This window comes from Brienomyrus brachyistius, chromosome 16, assembly GCF_023856365.1.
Source record: "Brienomyrus brachyistius isolate T26 chromosome 16, BBRACH_0.4, whole genome shotgun sequence".
Lineage (NCBI taxonomy): Eukaryota > Metazoa > Chordata > Actinopteri > Osteoglossiformes > Mormyridae > Brienomyrus > Brienomyrus brachyistius.
The window spans coordinates 20657551-20675244 of NC_064548.1; the positions used below are offsets into that span (position 1 = coordinate 20657551).

Sequence of the window (17694 nt, forward strand, 5' to 3'; positions counted from 1 at the left end):
AAATGTGTGTCCCAATCTACAGTGATTACAAGTCTGTGCATTATGTGAGAAATTAATGTGGAACTCTCCATAGCGTTTGCCTCCATGAGTCTCATGTAATGGGTGAATCTGCGTTTGTAATCTGGCTAATTGTGTTATACCGTCACAGCTTGTGTTGTGGGACTTGTTACTCCAGCGACTGATGGCGCAGCGTTCCAGGGTTGATGGTAATATTAGAATTATTGCACGCGAGAGCCTCAGACACTGTCTCTCTCCCACTCATCACGCTCCTCACAGTCTCAAAAGTTCCGAATCATGTGTCTGTATGGACTCGTGGCAGGAGATGCTGTCTTACCGAGCAACGCGGCAGACAGATGGCATGTGAAGCCGCAGAGAGTCCTTTTGTTTTCAGAACGAATAATTATCGAGTCAATGTTCCACAAGCTAAACATGCAAACAAAACATGCAAACAAAACAGTGCCAAATATTTTTGTGTGTAAACCTAATTTTAAATTAAAATAAGACTAACGCCTCATATTGAAATGTATTGTACATTCAAATAAATGCATGGATATCACATTTGTGATCATCATCATGTTTAAATAATAACATCACAGCCCCAGATTCCCTTAATGTTAAACCTGTGTCATTCTCAGAACCAACAGTTCAATCTGCATCGGGACTTTGGGTGATGTGTGTATGTTTGTCAAACAGAAGGTTGCTGGTAATGACACCACCGTCAGATGGATGTATGCTGACATCAGAATGCATTACAGATTGAGAGATTCTGCTGCAAAAACAGCTAAAAACCAGCTTGTTCTGGCAGCTGGCTTTAGCTGGTCTAAGATGCTCTTTGATGGTCTAGCTGAGTGGGTCACCAGTTGGTCATACTGGTGTGGCCTGTCTAACAAGCTGGTCATGCTGGTATAAGCAGCTACACTAGCTAGAATGACCACCATAAGCTGGTATGACCAGCTAAACCATGTGTTTTCATGTGAAAACATGCCTTAAGCTGGTCAACTATCAGAAGCTGGTCAAGTTAGTTTGTTCAGTAAGGTAGAATGGAAACTCAAGGTTCTCTGTGTCTAAATCGAACAAGCTGACAGAAGCAGTCATTCTGTCATGGGCTCATTCCCAGGGCTTACTGACCGTTGCTGTCCTGATCCTGCACAGGGTGCCAGTCTGTTTTCTTACAGTTATCATCGTTGTTGTCTTTATTATTGTCTTCCCTCCTTTACTTTTGTCAGATGTACATCTTCGAAAACAACATCTACTACCAGTCAGACGTCGCAAGCAATTCTCTCCGACTGACCTCCTCTGGTAAAGAAGGGGTCATCTTTAATGGGATCGCTGACTGGCTCTACGAAGGTAGGTGTCCTTTTGGCAGGCCATCTTAGGTGCTGATGTTCTCTGTCGTCAATTCATGCTACATGGGCAACATGATCTTTTTTACTTAGTGTCTGCAGGTTACAGGTATATTTCTTAAGTGAATGGGCAGAAACTAGCCCAGCAACTGGGACACACGTTTTTAACCTAAAAATATCACTGCTGTTTCACATGGAGGGTCTTCCGTTGTACCTTTAGGCTATATAATTAATCAAAGAACTTGAATGTCTTTTGAAGAACTTCATAGACTTTAAGTCCAATGCTGGCTTGTAATTTGGAAGCAGAGATTAAAGTCTGTAATATTTTCTGAGTTTAAATTACCAGGCATGATTATCTGCACCAATGGATTCTAATGCAATTTGAACGTATCAAGAAATGACTTTATTGTACACTGTAACATTTATTACATTGTGTTTCACAATAATTCCCCTTTATGAAAAAGCATAATTATATCAGAGTGATGGTTTTATGGAGTCACCCCTTTTAAATATATTTGTTTATTTGATTTCCAAATTTTCTGTTCGGCCTTCCAAATTTCAAAGCCATAGAGATGTGTGGCAGGTTGCACACAATACAGATTTGAACACAATTCAAATACAGTGTAAATATTAAAGTTTTAATTAAAACACATCTGTTGTACATTGTTAACATGTAAACATGCTCATAATTCATAAACCTCTAAAATCCCCATATCTCCCAGAACAGACTTATTATGCCATTTGATTTACATTTAAAGTATATTTGAGATTCAGCTCATTCCATAAACATGTTCTTTTTTCTTAGTCTGTACAAAATGTCCGATGAATAAAGATCACAAGATCAAATGAGATCTTTCCTTTAGATGTGGTCTCAGCCGTTGATATGATCTCAAATATAACAGTGGCTACACTAAAGATAAAAAGATCAATCTATATGGAAAAGAATATTCCGGTTTCTACGGCGGGTCACCTTGCCCTCTAGCAAGCTGAAAAAAATAAAATGCTAATTATTATAGTTAAATTATCTGATTTATTCAGCATTGTGATAAAACTGAACCTCGCCCTGAGTGATGAACTTGGGGAGTCTAGCTAATTAATTCTGGATGAGGATAATATGTTATTTTGCGCAGTAGTGAGGACAACACGTCAATTTTAAAGTGTGACGTCAAGGCAGAACAGCACATGCCGATTATATTCGTAGAAATTTCACTTCCCTTCCACTGGCAGTGCTCTGGTGGCTGATTTATGGGACGTTCTGTGATTTTATCCCCTTAGTAGGTGTGACTTCATTTCAGGCATGTTTTTTATTGTCTGACATTGAGGAACCTCATTGCATTCAGGCCCAGTGCTTTGATGGAAGTTAAGTGGGTCCAGGGAAGCAGAGTGACCTCCGCGCGAGACGTCGAGCAGCACTGGAAATCAACACTCCCCTTAACCACAGGACCTCACGCATCCTAAGCTGTCCAGACTGTAAAATCAGAACGAGAACGTGTCTGCAGGGAGGAAGAATCCCTGCACTTAACTTTATGATGGTGGCTATCACATACGTTCAGGCCTCAGAATGAGGCCTCGGTGACGAGCTGATTGTATGAATATCGAGAAGAGTTTAACTGCTATTTATGGGTAGTGCGGTGTGTCCCGATACACAAGGCCCTCTGTAATTCCCCGGATCCTTCCACTATACTATTCTGCAGCGCTAACACTCATCACCACATCACCGAATAATGTCTTTAATAATCCACTATACAGAGAGCACACTAGACACGAAAGCTAATGCGCTGATGCAGTTCATTAGCAAAAGCATTCATCCAAAGTGACTACCTGGCTAACGATTTTACCACCTCATACAACTGAATGTGCCACTGAAGCTATTGCATGCAGGCGTTGCATCGGGGGGGGGCAGGACATGTCCATGTTACCCTGGTACTTAAAGCCATTAGCCCAAAACACCAGATCCTAAGCTGCTGTGTCAGCTTGCTCTTTCTCAGTGTGGCTTTTTTACAGCACGCGTTCATCCCTGTACACTTTCTGCCTGGAAAAGTGTAAAGCGAGAATAAGTTCTGAGGTTCTGGTTGGTCCTCCCTGGTGGTTTTGATACATCAAAGCTCTGCAGGATTCCTGAGAGGATGAGTGCTGAGGAGAATGTACCTTTTTTTTTTTTGCTGCACCAGTAACACCTTCTGAACATCTTCTTTAGTAATTGTGTTATACTGTGTAGTAATACCAGCATTTCTGAAAGGGGTCTTTCTACAGGCCTGTCACCCCAGGGAATAATGATGTCATTTGCTTTGTTTTCAGAGGAGATTCTTCAGTCTCACAAAGCTCACTGGTGGTCCCCAGATGGAGAAAAGCTGGCGTACCTCACGATCAATGACACCTTGGTGCCCAACATGGCCCTTCCCAGACTCACCGGCAGCTCCTATCCCAGAGGGACACAGTATCCGTACCCCAAGGTGTGAAACTGTGAACACCATGTTCTTTCCCTGCTGCGAATTAGTGAGGGCAGATAACAGAGTAATGGATTTTAGATGCTGCATCAGATTGACTGCGGCGCTTGCAGAATCCAGTATCAGTAAAGGATGAATCTCTCAGTCTCATATAAATGATCCTGAGATAACTGAAGGACATTCTTAAGAAATATTATCTTAAATGTACATTTCTGCACCGGACAAAACTCTTCAAATTGTTTGGGAACCTCTTGAAATCGAAATAGCACCCTTTGACTGAATTCTTTAACGCTTTTTCCAGAAGATTCAGGTTTATCACTTCAGCAAGGAAATTGCGTGCATGCTATCTACAGCATTCATCAATTTAGGGAACTCGGCAAAAGTATTGCTTAATGAAAATTCACCAAAAAACAGTCTTAAACTATTTGCCTGTAAGTATGCCTTTATATTCTGCGGTTACATATGAAAACATTTGCCTTTTGGAGGGATAAGATTTTGTCTGGTTTCTGAAGCAGGGCTCAGTAGGACCCTGTTACTTTTCTTACTGGCTCACAGTGTTCCTGTGTTGGTGCCAGGGGAGGACTCCTTTAAATCTCTCCTTTAAGCTGTTATTGGGAGCTTATGCTTATGGGCTTTTACTAGCCAAACCATCTGAAAGCATTGGTGTGTTTGCAGTTTTAATTATGCTTCATCCTCTCTGATTCCGCTCATACACACTGCACAAAGCCCAGTATATCGATGGAAGCTCTGACTGATTCCTAAGTATAAGATTATCACGTCATTTCAGATTGTCTTTTTTCACTCCTACTTCAAGATAAAAGCTAAAAGACAAACAATATTCACTTACAAAAGCTCAGAAAGCTTTAATATCAGCAAAAACCGTTTAACTGCTTAAGTGGTCACACTATAGCCAACAGCTTGTGTAAGATATCTTCAGCACAAAATTATATTGGACATTTAATGAAATAAATCTGTTGGTGTTTGACTGTTGAGGCTTTTAATTGTTAAAAAAAAAAAAAAACGAATTTGACACTTATCTTTGGCCAAATATGTTGTACTCCAGGTTTTTGGGCTTGTTATAGTTGGCTGTTTTTAATGCCCTGCATTGTAATCACTAATTAAAAGAGGCAGATTTTTTCCCTACCTTTAGAAAACACTAATTCTAGTTCATTTAATGTTCAGTGTCATCCATCTCCTGACAATTCTAGAAGAGATGTGTAGCATGTAAAATGGGTATTTTACCTTTTCTCCCTCTGACGCCTCCTCTCATTTTCCCCTCACATGTCCTGCCCACTCCTCCATACTCCTCCCTTTCACCTCCTCGCCTGTCCACCTCGACTCCTGCTGACAGTCCTGGGCTCATTTATATCCGCCTCTCTTGACGGAACGGTGCCAAATTAGGTGCCACTTTGGGGTTCCTGCTGACATCTTCCTAATGACAGTCTCAGTCTGCTATGTCTCAGTCTCAGTCTCAGTCTGCTATGAGCGTCCGATATGTGCCTGGCCAGTGCCTCAGTCAGCTGGACTATTCTTAAACCCATTTCACCTCATTGCTGGAGAAAATAAAATAAATATATATATATACATATGTACCTGCCCAGAATGCATAGGTGGAAATAAACTGATCAATCATTCATTCAGGCCATGCAACCTTCTCTGAGGAAATTACGATTCTGTAAACCCAATATCGACATCAAATTTGATATTACTGATTAAATATTTGTAGTGCAAGCAACATTTCAGAATTAGGGGGGTGATCATTAATAGGTATCTCACAGTAGTTATTTTTGTGTTTGAGAGATTGTGAAGGGATTGAATACATGGGGTATAACATAGATTAAATTAAAATAAACACACACTGTCTGCTGGAATAGTGCATCTTTGTGGCACATCTTTAATGAGGAGCTGTGTTCTATCTGAGGCCCTCTGTAGCCTTCACTGGAAAGTATCTATTTTTCTTATACAGCTCTGGAAAAAAATAAGAGACCACAGCAACATTTTTAGTTTCACTTATTTCTCAGTTTATAGGAATGTATCTGTGTAAAATACACTTTTTTTTTTGTTTTTTGCAAACTTCAGCCTGCCTCTTCCCTGCTTCTCACTGATGAAGGGTTTCTTCCTTGCTTTACGGGTCCTAACTGTCCTAGCAGTGCACTTCACACCGGCACTTAATGTCTCCCACTCTTTTTGAAGGTCACTTGAGGTCAACCTCCGATTTATGAGGCACTGCTGGATAAGTTGATGATCATCTCTGGCATTAGAAAGTCACTTCTGCCCTCTACCTGGCTGGCTTTTGGTTATTTGCAATATCTCCTGTTTCACCTTGTTCTTGTGTACTGCTAATGTAGAACCTTTGAGCCTGGAAGCAGCCTGCCTCACAGTCTAGCCTTCTGCCTGTAGAGTGTTTTCTTATTTTTTTCCAGAGCTGTATACTGTATAACTGTTTTTCTTATATACTGTGCATTTTTGAGGTGATGCATATAGGATATTATTTGTGTATGTTAATAGCACAAGGTGTGATTATAGGTTAAAAATGTGTGATTCTGCAACCACATGGTTTCACAAAGTGTGACCTGTGTGCCAACAGGCAGGACAGCCCAACCCCACCGTGAAGCTGTATGTCGTCAATCTCTATGGACCCACGCACACCCAAGAGCTCCTGCCCCCCGAGAACTTGAAAGTCAGGTGGGAATGTGTGCTTATCTCAGCACCATTACCTCCCTGTGGGTGATAAAAATGGTCAATGTGATATGAGAATGTCCGTGTGGCACAATTTGGGACACTGGCAATTTTACGCCTACCTACCCATCATAGTGTGAACGTTTACCAGGGAGCATGTAACAGCTTGCCAGGTTCACCAGACATGCACACCCGGTTTACTATGTGTGTATTGGACTGGAAGTTATTATTAACTTAATGCTATGCAGATAAAGCCGGAGAAGGAAGGCATGTGGCATTACGTAGCTGCTGCAGCTCAACATGTAGTACATGTAATAATGCAAAGGCCATGGGTTCACAGAACACACATAAAATGTAACCTTTCCCGTAACTCTAAGTCACTTTGAATAAAAGTGTGAGTAAATGCATCTAGGAAAATAGCCTTATTAAGTTTCATGCCACTTAGTTTTTTTATGAATCACCAATGAGTTCAGTTCCATGTAAGGAACATGCTAAAATTCTGTGATTTGCTAGCATAGCAACAGCAAACTTAGCAGTAAGTTCAGTCTGCCCCTGTCTCCCTCACAGAGAGCATTATGTGGTGATGTTTAAGTGGATCAGCAGCACCAAAGCGGCTGTGAGGTGGCTGAACCGGGCCCAGAATGTCTCCGTCCTTGCCGTGTGTGACACCACCATCGGTGCCTGTATCAAGGTAAACCCACCTTATTCTTTAGGTCAGTGATGAGCAATCTTATCGGCAAAGGGCCAGTGCAGGATTTTGGGATGACCGTTAATTCAGCTGCTCAAACCCAGGTGTGAAGCCTCTTCAGCTAATCAGTGCTCTAATTAGTAATCAGGGTGTTGAAGAGAAAACCTGTACGCCCAACAACCCTATAAATGAAGAGCTGGAAGTAAGATGTGTGTGTCTGTATATGGTTGTGCATGTTTGGGTTTCAGCTCTTGGAGTAAGTGATAAAATTCCCAAAAAACGTAGTAAAGTACTGGCTCTGTGTACTGTATGTCAATGACACTAAATGGCCATCACAGCACTGCATGGATTTCCTGTTTCAGAGACACGAGGAGACCTCAGACGTCTGGCTATCTAAACAGGTAGTCCATGTTTTTCTGTAGTGTTTTTTTTTTTTTAATAAATATACTGCGGATATGCAATTCGGCACAAAAGGTCGCTAATTAAAATCTAGAATTTTTAATTGGTACTTGTCACTTAGTGTCATAGTTTCTGGGCTGAACTGATTGAAATCCACATACGGCAATGCGGTGTTATGTCGCTATGGCGACTGTATCCCTGCAGAACCAGGAAGCCATCTTTTCTAAGGATGGCAGAAGGTTTTTCCTGACAGTGCCAGTGAAGCAGGGTGGACGAGGAGAGTTCCATCACGTCGCCATGTTCACCACGCAGGTGGGATGTGGTGGGGTGGGCGTCCTGGTCCTGCTATAAACTCTTATTAAGAGTGCTACCTGTCTTTTATGCAAAACTAGCTGGGTCTGTGTCGATTTCTCCAATTCCATAGTTGGCAACACCAATGTTCCTAGGAAGAATCATATTTATATTTTCTACACCTTCTGTCTGTCCCTCTCCCAGTCCAGAGCTGAGCAAAATGAAGTTCGACATTTAACATCTGGCAACTGGGAGGTGGCCAGAATCTTAGCGTACGATGAAAACAGCCAGAACGTGTGAGTTCACGCTCTCTGTTACTCTCTTGACTGCAAAGTAAAAGGACGTATGCTTCCTTGCGGGTGTCCTTCATTTGGGCTCGTGTACTTTCTGTGGGCAGATCTTCACTGCAGTGTTTCTGTTAGAGTGTGAATACTGGAAGCTAAAGTAAGAAGGTCTCTCCTTTCACCCAATTAGATACTTCCTGAGCACCGAGGAGTCCCCAGAAAGCAGACAGCTGTTCAGGTGATCTAGCAAAAACCTCATTGAAACATGCGCCATTGTCAAAATGTTTTGCTTGTCGATATTATACACAAACAGTAATTACTGAGATTAACCAGTACATTTGAGTGAACATCTAAATTATTTTGCATATTCAAGCATCTTTTTATTATAAATCTTTCAGAATGTTATCATCAGTTCATGCCTGAACTGTATCCTATACATATATACTGAGTTCTATATTTCAGTTTGAATCTCATAAAAAGCCTGTGACAGATTTCTCCCAAGGGTGGATGGTCCATGTAAACTGTTAATTTTGTATGGAGTGTTGTCTGCCTTTTCAAGATGAATGTGTTCACACTCAGTTGCATCTTTTATCCCTTGTCCCCAGTGTCTCGACGGTTGGCCTGTTTCCACGGCGATGCCTAACGTGCGAGTTGAACAAGGCCGGCTGCACCTACTTCAGTGCTGAGCTCAGTCCAGGTTTTCAGTATGTCCTGCTTCACTGTGAAGGTGAGGTATAGGTGGATCTTCGGAGTTCCGGGGCTGTGTTCTGTGACATTTCCAGGACTGATTGTATTTCTATCATTCATTTATCATTGTTTCCAATGACTGATATCTTTTCCAAGTAAGTTAAATATTTAATTATTTAACTATTCACAGTACTGACAAATATGGTCAAATCAAGTATAAGAAAGCAGATACAAAAATGAGTTTCATAAATAATCAACAGCACTTTCAGAAGAATCAAATTAGCTTAAACATAATTGAGCTCTTTATGACGACAGTTAGCCTTTAATGCCATGTTGACTTGACAGATGTCAGGGCCATGCCTTCACCATCCATTATTGTTATGCAGCTAAAAAGGGTGGCGTTACATCACGAACAATATACTGTACATTCAAGCAAGCATCCTTAACTGATTTGTCATGGAACATGTGACCCTGTGGCAAAAGTTGATTGGTTAGATCACATTACATTGAATGCCATGATAAACGCTGTTGATCAGACTCTCACAGTATAGTGAAGTATACTGCTGGGGGACAAAATCATAAACTACAAAATCAAGATTAAAAGCATCCATTTCTTTGGTGTGTATTGAAGAGGAAGACATTAGTGATTTCCATCCCATAAAATTGCCGTTTTCAAACACTTTAAAATGTCATATATTATCAAAATGATTTTTTATTATTTCATGTATACTTCAGGGCATTTACTTATCCATCAGGAAAGCAGACTAAGTCCATTTTTCATGTGTCATATAATACTGTTCATTTTTGTAACCAAGCTGTTACTCTGCCATTTTCTAGATTTCAGCCTCTAAAACAGAGATAAATAAAATGCACATTTAATTGATAACAGCTTTAAAAATGTGTGAAAACTGATCATTTCCTGTCTTAAAACATACTGAGTAATGTACACAAAAATATCTGGATGAACAGACCTAATTGTGTCTTGTAAAGACTGAAATATCTCATCACCTTCTATTTGAGTGTCAGTTTAAAGCAGTGTGAAGCTCTCTCTGGACGATACGGCATAATTCGTCTGTGCTTATTAAGCACCCCATTCATTATTTAGTGCATTGTAAAGAGGTTTTGTAAGTCTGCCAATGAACTCGGTTTTTTGATCTTGGCTTTGTAGCGCTTCATGCTGAATAGTGTGTTTCTTTTGGCATCACCATAAACATACCTTTTGAACAGTATGTTGACATGTTTTAATATGAAAAGGAAATTAGATTACAGGGAAGCGCTGATGGATTTTTCTGAGGACATCTTTTCTCAATGTGAGGCTGTAACCGTTGTTACCAAAATGTAAAATGCTGACAGGGTTCTTCAGTACATGACGCTGTGGGCACAGTCATACAATATTCAATGCGCAGACCAGCCAGTTCGTCAGGTATACCAGCTCGTTAGCACCAACAGCCTTAAACTCAGAGGATCGTGTGACTCAATACACACAACAGACGGGGTCACGAGCTTCACATACATTCAAATAAGCTTTGGGACAGCTAAGGCACTTCGTCTAAGTGATTTTCAATGTGGTGTGGCGATTGTTCCCAGACGTCGTTAGCCCAGCATCTCAGAAACAGCCCCCCTCCAGAGATTTTCACTTAATACAGATTGTACAGTTTACAGAGAATGGTGTGACTAACTACCCAGTTAGTGACATTCCTGTTGAATTCATGCCTCAAAGAACTCAGGCTGTTCTGTAGGCAAAAGGGGCCCTGTCCAGTACTACTAGACAGGTATACCTGATAAAATGAAATATCTGCAGCTTCTGAGTTACATGCTTTGGTTTCTATGAGCTTACCTCGTACTTATTGTTCAGGGAATGACTGTGAGGAAGCATACTGGGAAAGGTTCATGCAAAGTTAGTAATCACTGCATAATCAATCAATCAATCAATTAGTCAGTCAACCAACCAATCAATCAATAAATCAATCAGTCAATCAATCAGTCATCTACAACACTGTGGTTGTCCTTATGTTTCATGTGAAGTACTGCCAAAATGATTTTGTAATGGGTGTAAAAAACAGGTGGCTGATGATACTTTACATATCCAGGAAAATGCTGCCCTAAAGTCCATATCTAGTTTCAGTTTAATGACAACGTCGTGACCTTCAAAAACACATTCCTACTACCACTGTCAGCCAAAAAAAAGCCAAAGCATATCCATGTTTTAAAAATGACAAGTTATTTTTAGTAATGATTGTGAGGTAAACGTTAGCAGAACTTTTTATTCCACTTATAGTTCAGGTCAGCAGTCAGGCTCAGCAGTAAAACCCAAGCATTTTTTAATCGAAAATGTGTGAATAATTAATGCTCATAATCACTTGGTACTCTATTAAAGGGTCTTGACATCTCTTACTGCACAACATTAAAGGAAGAAAATTAATCTTCATAGACTACTGCAGAGTGTCAGCATGTCAAAGTTGTGGCCTGTGTAGATGTAGTGAATTCATCTGTGTTCATTTTCTCTCTTTCACTTCATGCAGGTCCTGAGGCACCATCAGTGGTCTTGCACACTTTAAATACCAACGGTAAGATTTCTTTCCATGCACTTCATTGATTCAAACCTCATACCAGAATACAGAATTTAATATTTGTTGCCATTTTCCTGCAAGTGTCTCTGGAAGTTCATAAAGTGTAATTCTGTTTATCGGTGTAAAAAAATATGTTAAACATGTAGTTAAAACTTAGGAATCATTTAAATGCAAATAACAGGTGAAGGCAAGACTTAAACATGAAAAAGCCTGTGATCTGTTAAGGTATTTCGTTTTTAAATTGTGTGAATTATATTGTAGTAATTCAGTTTCTTTCCAACTTGCTCCATATTGGTCTGTATTAACATGAGCTGCAAATTGGTTGAGTTCGACCCGTTGTTATGCACTGTTAGCACTGCAGTTATGTCATGTTGCTTTCATATTGACAGGCCTAGGAAATTATCTTATGTTTACACTGCATGATAACTGGATATCTGATTTAAACTTTAAACTCATTGTCAAATTTAATTACTGTTACATGTTTCCTCCTTTTATTGATAAAAGTATCTCAATGAAACAATAAGGATTGATTTTAGTCAACTGGCTTTTAAAGGCTCTGGCTGTGGAGTCTGTCATTTTGCCATTGACTATCAGCCTATTTGTTTTACTGATTGCCTCATTTGTACTTCACACAGACTATTTTGCACTGGAGGAGAACACAGTTCTCAAAGCAGCCCTGAGAAGCAAGAAGATTCAGCAGACCCAACTGAGGCTGTTCCATGTAGAACACTTTGGTAAACAGATGAGACGACAGATGGATGGATGGATGGATAAACAGACAGCTAATTTTTTAAAGCTCTTTCTGTGAGGTTTATTGTTTCCAATAATTATGAGCAGAATTATTAACAGCTTTACATTTACTGTTATATTTAGAACTGCCACTAAGAATCTCCTTCCCACCGGATTTCTCCGAATCGAACCAGTATGGGCTTCTCCTTGTCGTGTGAGTATCTGATGGGCTTTCCTACAAGACCCTGTCGCATTTGGGACATGCCCTAATTCCTGGATTTAGCGCTACTGTGGATTTAGTGCTTGATGTAAACAGTAAAAGGCACCCCTTGGTTGATAAAGTTTTTAGTCCTTGTGTGCAGAGACAGAGTCTAGTCCCTGTTCACTGACTTTTCAGGGTTGCCAACTCTCGCACATCTGGTGTGACTCACGCTTTCAGGCCCTTATGCTCGCGCAAGAAATCTGACGGCAAATCTATATTATTCCATTATAAACCTAAAATTAACTACATCAGAAGCACTGAGGTAGTTTGCAAACCTTACAGACTATTTACAAGGTAATAAAGCTGTTACATGTAAATAAATGTGCAGAATTGCCTTGAACTGAATATCTCATGCCGGCAAAGTCGACAACTTCGACCATTCATGTGTATAGGAGATGCATCTGCTAAACATAAGATATAATTTATCTAATTTTCTTAAAAATAGATAATAATGCCATTATTTATAGACATAGGGCTTCTATGCTAAGATATTTTTAGTTCATCTTTTGCAGAGATGGAGCTCCTGGGAGTCAATCAGTGAGTGACCAGTTTCTGTTGGACTGGGACTCAGTTCTGGTTAGTTCAGACAATGTCATCGTGGTCCGACTGGATGGCAGGGGAACTGGCTTCCAGGGCCAGAGAGTTTTGCATGCGGTGTACGAGCGTCTGGGATCCGTGGAGGTCCAAGACCAGATTGCTGTTCTGGAGTAAGTAATCAGATAATCAAGCTTTTGGCCTGGAGCACATCGATTAATTTGTAATTGAAAATGTTAGGAGATACTGTAAGCAGTGTGGTTCAGCATTCAGACATTGATCAGTAAACCTTCCAACTACTGGAGTCACTAAAGAGCCAAAACACAGAAATCATTAATATTTCACTGCTATTTCTCCATAAATGTAACATCTTTCGAAGTGTAGAATCTGTAGAATATAATAAGAATAAAATGTCTGTTACTTTTGGAAATGTAAGCAGTAGAAACGGGAAGTATGGCCCTCTGTAAATGTATAAAGTCATCAAGTTACATTGCTTTCGGAAACGTCTTTCCACCACAGTCCTTTACTGGATCAGTAGTTGTGGATTGATAGAGGGACGCATGTGTGAATTATATAATAAGTCTTACATGAGGATCAGTGATTTACGACAGTGTTATTCGCTGTCTCTTTATCTAAGGTACATGCTGCAGTTCCCTTACGTTGACCACACACGGATAGGGATATTCGGGAAGGTAGGTACGCTGTACTGCCTTTAGAAATCATTGACTATTTCTTGTATTTCTGAATGACCCACTAAACTATTTGAGGATATTTTTGAACGCCCTTCACTGGATGTAAATCCAGAGAGTGAACATGTGGACATGTTTATGCTCCTTCACAGGACTATGGAGGATACATCACTTTAATGATGCTTAAATCAACGGACACTCTGGTCAAATGTGCAGCCTCTATGTCTCCGGTTACTGACTGGAAACTCTACGGTGAGGCTGGAAACTTTGCTTTGGTGGCCTGAAAGACAATGACATCACAAGGATGCAGCACATTTTCCAGTCTGCGCAGGACATTCATATTCTGCTCTAATGCAACTACATACTGTCTCATACCAATGAGCTTTTCAAAGTAAATTAATTGACATGAATTAAATCAATTGATTATGGAACCTATTTAAACCACCATTAAATTGAAGATCCAAGCCAGCCGTCTCAAACTGAGTACACAGGGGAACATGTACATTCTTTTGTTCATTATAATCAATTCCTAGGCTCTAATTATATAATCACATTTCCTTTTTAATGTGTACCTGTCTCCAGAATCACAATATTTAATAGATTAGGTGAAGAGATATAAGCAACACGATGATGTATTTTCAAAACAATCTAAAACGCTGAATTAATTGCGACAGTAATTATTAACAAGCAGCAACCCAAACTCTAAGTGAAAGAAATGTTGCACGGCAAAAAGGACGAGAACTGATGTATAATATGAAAATCTACACGGTAGGGCACCCTCCTGCCCTGCTTGCTCATGTTGCCGCATGCGTGTCTCACCCCGCCAGCATCAGCCTTTTCTGAACGATACCTCGGGATGCCAGCGAAGAACGACAACAGGTACCAGGTAGGCTGTTACCCCGTTCACGTTCATTCACAATGGTGCTAAATCGTTTTCATTGCTGAGCACTTTTTGGTAACGGGGGCCAGGCAGAAAAACCAAAGTAAATGTGAAGGATAGAAACTGCTTTTCCTCAAGTGCCGAGACTTTTAATGCCGCAATGCCAGTGCTCTCGGTATCTGTGACACACAAAAGAAAGATCCAGGCAATCACGTTTGACATTTAAAAGCTTCTCTGAATAATGTTAACTAAGAGCGCTAATCTTACTGACCTTTTACACTCGCTTTAGCAGCACAAAATATCTTAATACAAAATAATTTTGTATTACAATTTTACTTAGACAGAAGTGTTTCTGAGATTAAAAATAGCCTTTTCACTTCTATTTTCGAATAATGAGTTCCTTTAGAAAAGTGCTACAGATATCAGAACCGGACAGCAGTCAATACAATTGAAGGCAACAGAAACAAATAAACAAACAAAAAAACAAATAAAATTTCATGGATACCCATGATCCTCTAATGGAAGGTGCATCCTACAGTCCAAATACATGTGGTTAGGAGAATAGGGGGCCTGTAGTGTGAGACTGAGTGAGTGAACAATATTTATTAAAATGATGAAAGTGGGCAGTAAAACACACACATATGTGAACTAATCTAGTCAGTGAGGAAGTGTCTCAAAAGAAGAGCAGACTGGCTTAAGTAAGCATTTGATGTGATCTCTTAAAGCTCTATAAACACTCTTAGTCATGGCTCTGAAGGTTACTTGTAGCTTTCAGTAATTATGTGGAGCGCTAATTTCATCATTTTCACAGTGGATATCCAGAGATTGCTGTTATAGGATTGAGTTGTAATTTAAAACATACACTGCTATCTACTTTGTTTTCAAAGTTATTAATATGACGTGTAAACAGCAGGTGATGCTATTTAAAGCTTTTGGTGACTCTAATTAATCCAGCATAAAACCAGCCGACCCCGAAGCCCTCAGACAGCACGAGAGCTCGACATGGTGTAAGATCAAAGCCGACCAGCGGCATCTGAGGCGAGGTCCCCCTGACCTCTGTTCAAGTCACTTTGAGGAAATGCTGCGTGAATGAAAAAGCCTGTCTGATACCTAGTCTTTGAAAGACGGCCTTGAACACACTGATGTTTAACAAATGCTACCTTCCAGTTCTCCAGTGTGCTGCAGAACGTCCAAGGACTGCGAGAAAAGAACTTAATGCTGGTCCATGGTACCGCTGATGGTAAGCAAAGACGTCAGGAGCGACAAAGTACACGGGCGAATGTGCGTGGGCATGATTCCATGTTAAATTACTTTTAAATCATGAAAATAGCAGTTACCGAAAAAAAGTGTTAAATTCAAAATGATTATGGGACAGTGAGAAGACAAATAGATTTTGGGGTATTCATGGTGGAGTATTTAATTACATGGCTGAATTATTTCATTATCGTCCACAACTACTTTTTTTTTCAGCCAGCATCCATTTTCAGCACACAGCAGAGCTGATTAAAAACCTGATTAAAGTTGGAGCAAACTACACTGTCCAGGTATGTTGATTGATCCGTTGTCCGTAGCGCTGTTTCTGTTTGACCTCATTTCCCCTTGAAGGTGACAAAGTTTTTCCTTCACATGACCGACTTCTTAACTCGAGCAATCATACTCCGTGACACGCAACCCTGTCCCCATTCCTGCCTGGCAGATCTACCCAGACGAGGGCCACACCCTGTCCCAGAGGAGCACACAGCATCTCTACGTGTCTCTCGTGTCCTTCTTCAGAGAGTGCCTCAAAGAGGAGGTCTTGCTAGTACCAGAAGAACCAGAGGAAGACGAATAGATGGCAAGGATGCACTATGGGCGGGACTTAATCACCAATTTCCATGAGACTTACTGAAGCCGCAAGATGCTGGACGATGTGTACAGCTGCTGCCAGACTCACAGAGGAGGCAAGAGTCTGAGAAAGGAGGACGATGAAAGGGCAGCCAGCAAAATGGCCAAACTCGCACTGTAGGATCCTCGTATAATAAGACACGACTCAAGCTTCAGTATAGAGATGTTTCACCTGGAAGCACAGGATAACTTCAGCCCCCGCTACACATACAGATACACACGGGATGACTGGTTTCTACATCCACAATTACAATGCATGGTTATTTTATTTTAGCTATCCTTGCTTTTCCATGTAATTATTTGTTGTGGTATATATTTAAAAAGTTGTATAATTCCCAGAAGTCCCTGCTGTTCCCAGCCTCCCTCTCATGTACCAATCACAGCGAAAAGATTGACTTCTTTTTTTGACATCAGCGAAGCAAATTCAGCATTACTGTGACATCCCTTAAAAAAGTGCAATTGCTCCTCAACCCTGTTCTGTTCACCTCAATATGGACGGTATTTTGTACAGTACAACAGAGTGTGTACATATATATTTTTTGGATATGTCTCATAGTTGTCTATGGAGAATAATTTATTTGAACTATTTTAAACTGACGTCCTTCAGTTTCGGTAATCTTTTTTTGTTTTTTTTTCCTTAGGATCGATTTTGTAATGCTTGGTATTGTTCATTTTGCTCTTTATTAGAGAGGTTTGTGTGGAATGGGACACATTGTTATTGTCTTCTAGTAATGGTTATAAATAAAAAAATAAAAGTAAAGAGCTGTGAAAAGTTTCGAGTGAATAAATGTGGCATTTCACCGAGATACATGGGCAAAAAGACAAAACATTTAAATCATTTTGGTTACAGTGTAACACTACACACTGAAACCTGTGAAAGGTTCTACTTGCTACCAGATGTACTTATTTTTTTCACACATGACTTCTGCATGATTACTTATTTGCCATCAAATAAATGATGACATACTGGAATCTCCTATCCTGTCACCTGAGGATATATTTACCTCGGACCTGGTGGTTTTTGGTGTATCCTAACATATGAAGCTATTGAACTGAAAGAGGCTATGCTTTGTTTTTCAGGTCTCTCTTTAACTTGCTTATACTTGTGTGTAACTAACAACTTTAAATCTAGTTATAAGACATTAAAAAAAATCCCCAGGGCCTTTCTCTTTGCAATGGTGGCATTAAACTATCGTAGTAGCTGGCGTTCCGGCTATTCCTACTGATTTCTGTAGACGAAAATTTATCTGTCGTCAGCTTGTTGAATCTCCGAGATGAACTGAGGATGAATTTACAACAGTGCACAGCTATGATCTGCACATCACATT

The 17694-nt window shown here is 40.2% G+C and overlaps 1 protein-coding gene across 2 annotated transcripts in view; it reads left to right on the top strand.

The window, feature by feature from the left end:
- LOC125710172 (inactive dipeptidyl peptidase 10-like) overlaps positions 1 to 17138 on the top strand; it is a 126498-nt gene extending 109360 nt beyond the window's left edge. For both annotated transcript variants that reach the window (XM_048979581.1, XM_048979580.1), the window contains 19 exons: positions 1227 to 1347; positions 3642 to 3796; positions 6378 to 6475; positions 7037 to 7160; positions 7520 to 7558; positions 7761 to 7868; positions 8052 to 8143; positions 8322 to 8369; positions 8737 to 8858; positions 11341 to 11385; positions 12024 to 12122; positions 12262 to 12331; positions 12892 to 13086; positions 13551 to 13605; positions 13755 to 13854; positions 14430 to 14488; positions 15650 to 15722; positions 15953 to 16026; positions 16179 to 17138. In XM_048979581.1, coding sequence (XP_048835538.1) covers positions 1227 to 1347; positions 3642 to 3796; positions 6378 to 6475; positions 7037 to 7160; positions 7520 to 7558; positions 7761 to 7868; positions 8052 to 8143; positions 8322 to 8369; positions 8737 to 8858; positions 11341 to 11385; positions 12024 to 12122; positions 12262 to 12331; positions 12892 to 13086; positions 13551 to 13605; positions 13755 to 13854; positions 14430 to 14488; positions 15650 to 15722; positions 15953 to 16026; positions 16179 to 16313 — 1812 coding nt within the window. In that variant the 3' untranslated portion in view covers positions 16314 to 17138. The remainder of the gene's footprint in view (positions 1 to 1226; positions 1348 to 3641; positions 3797 to 6377; positions 6476 to 7036; positions 7161 to 7519; positions 7559 to 7760; positions 7869 to 8051; positions 8144 to 8321; positions 8370 to 8736; positions 8859 to 11340; positions 11386 to 12023; positions 12123 to 12261; positions 12332 to 12891; positions 13087 to 13550; positions 13606 to 13754; positions 13855 to 14429; positions 14489 to 15649; positions 15723 to 15952; positions 16027 to 16178) is intronic.
- Positions 17139 to 17694: the final 556 nt, after the last annotated feature.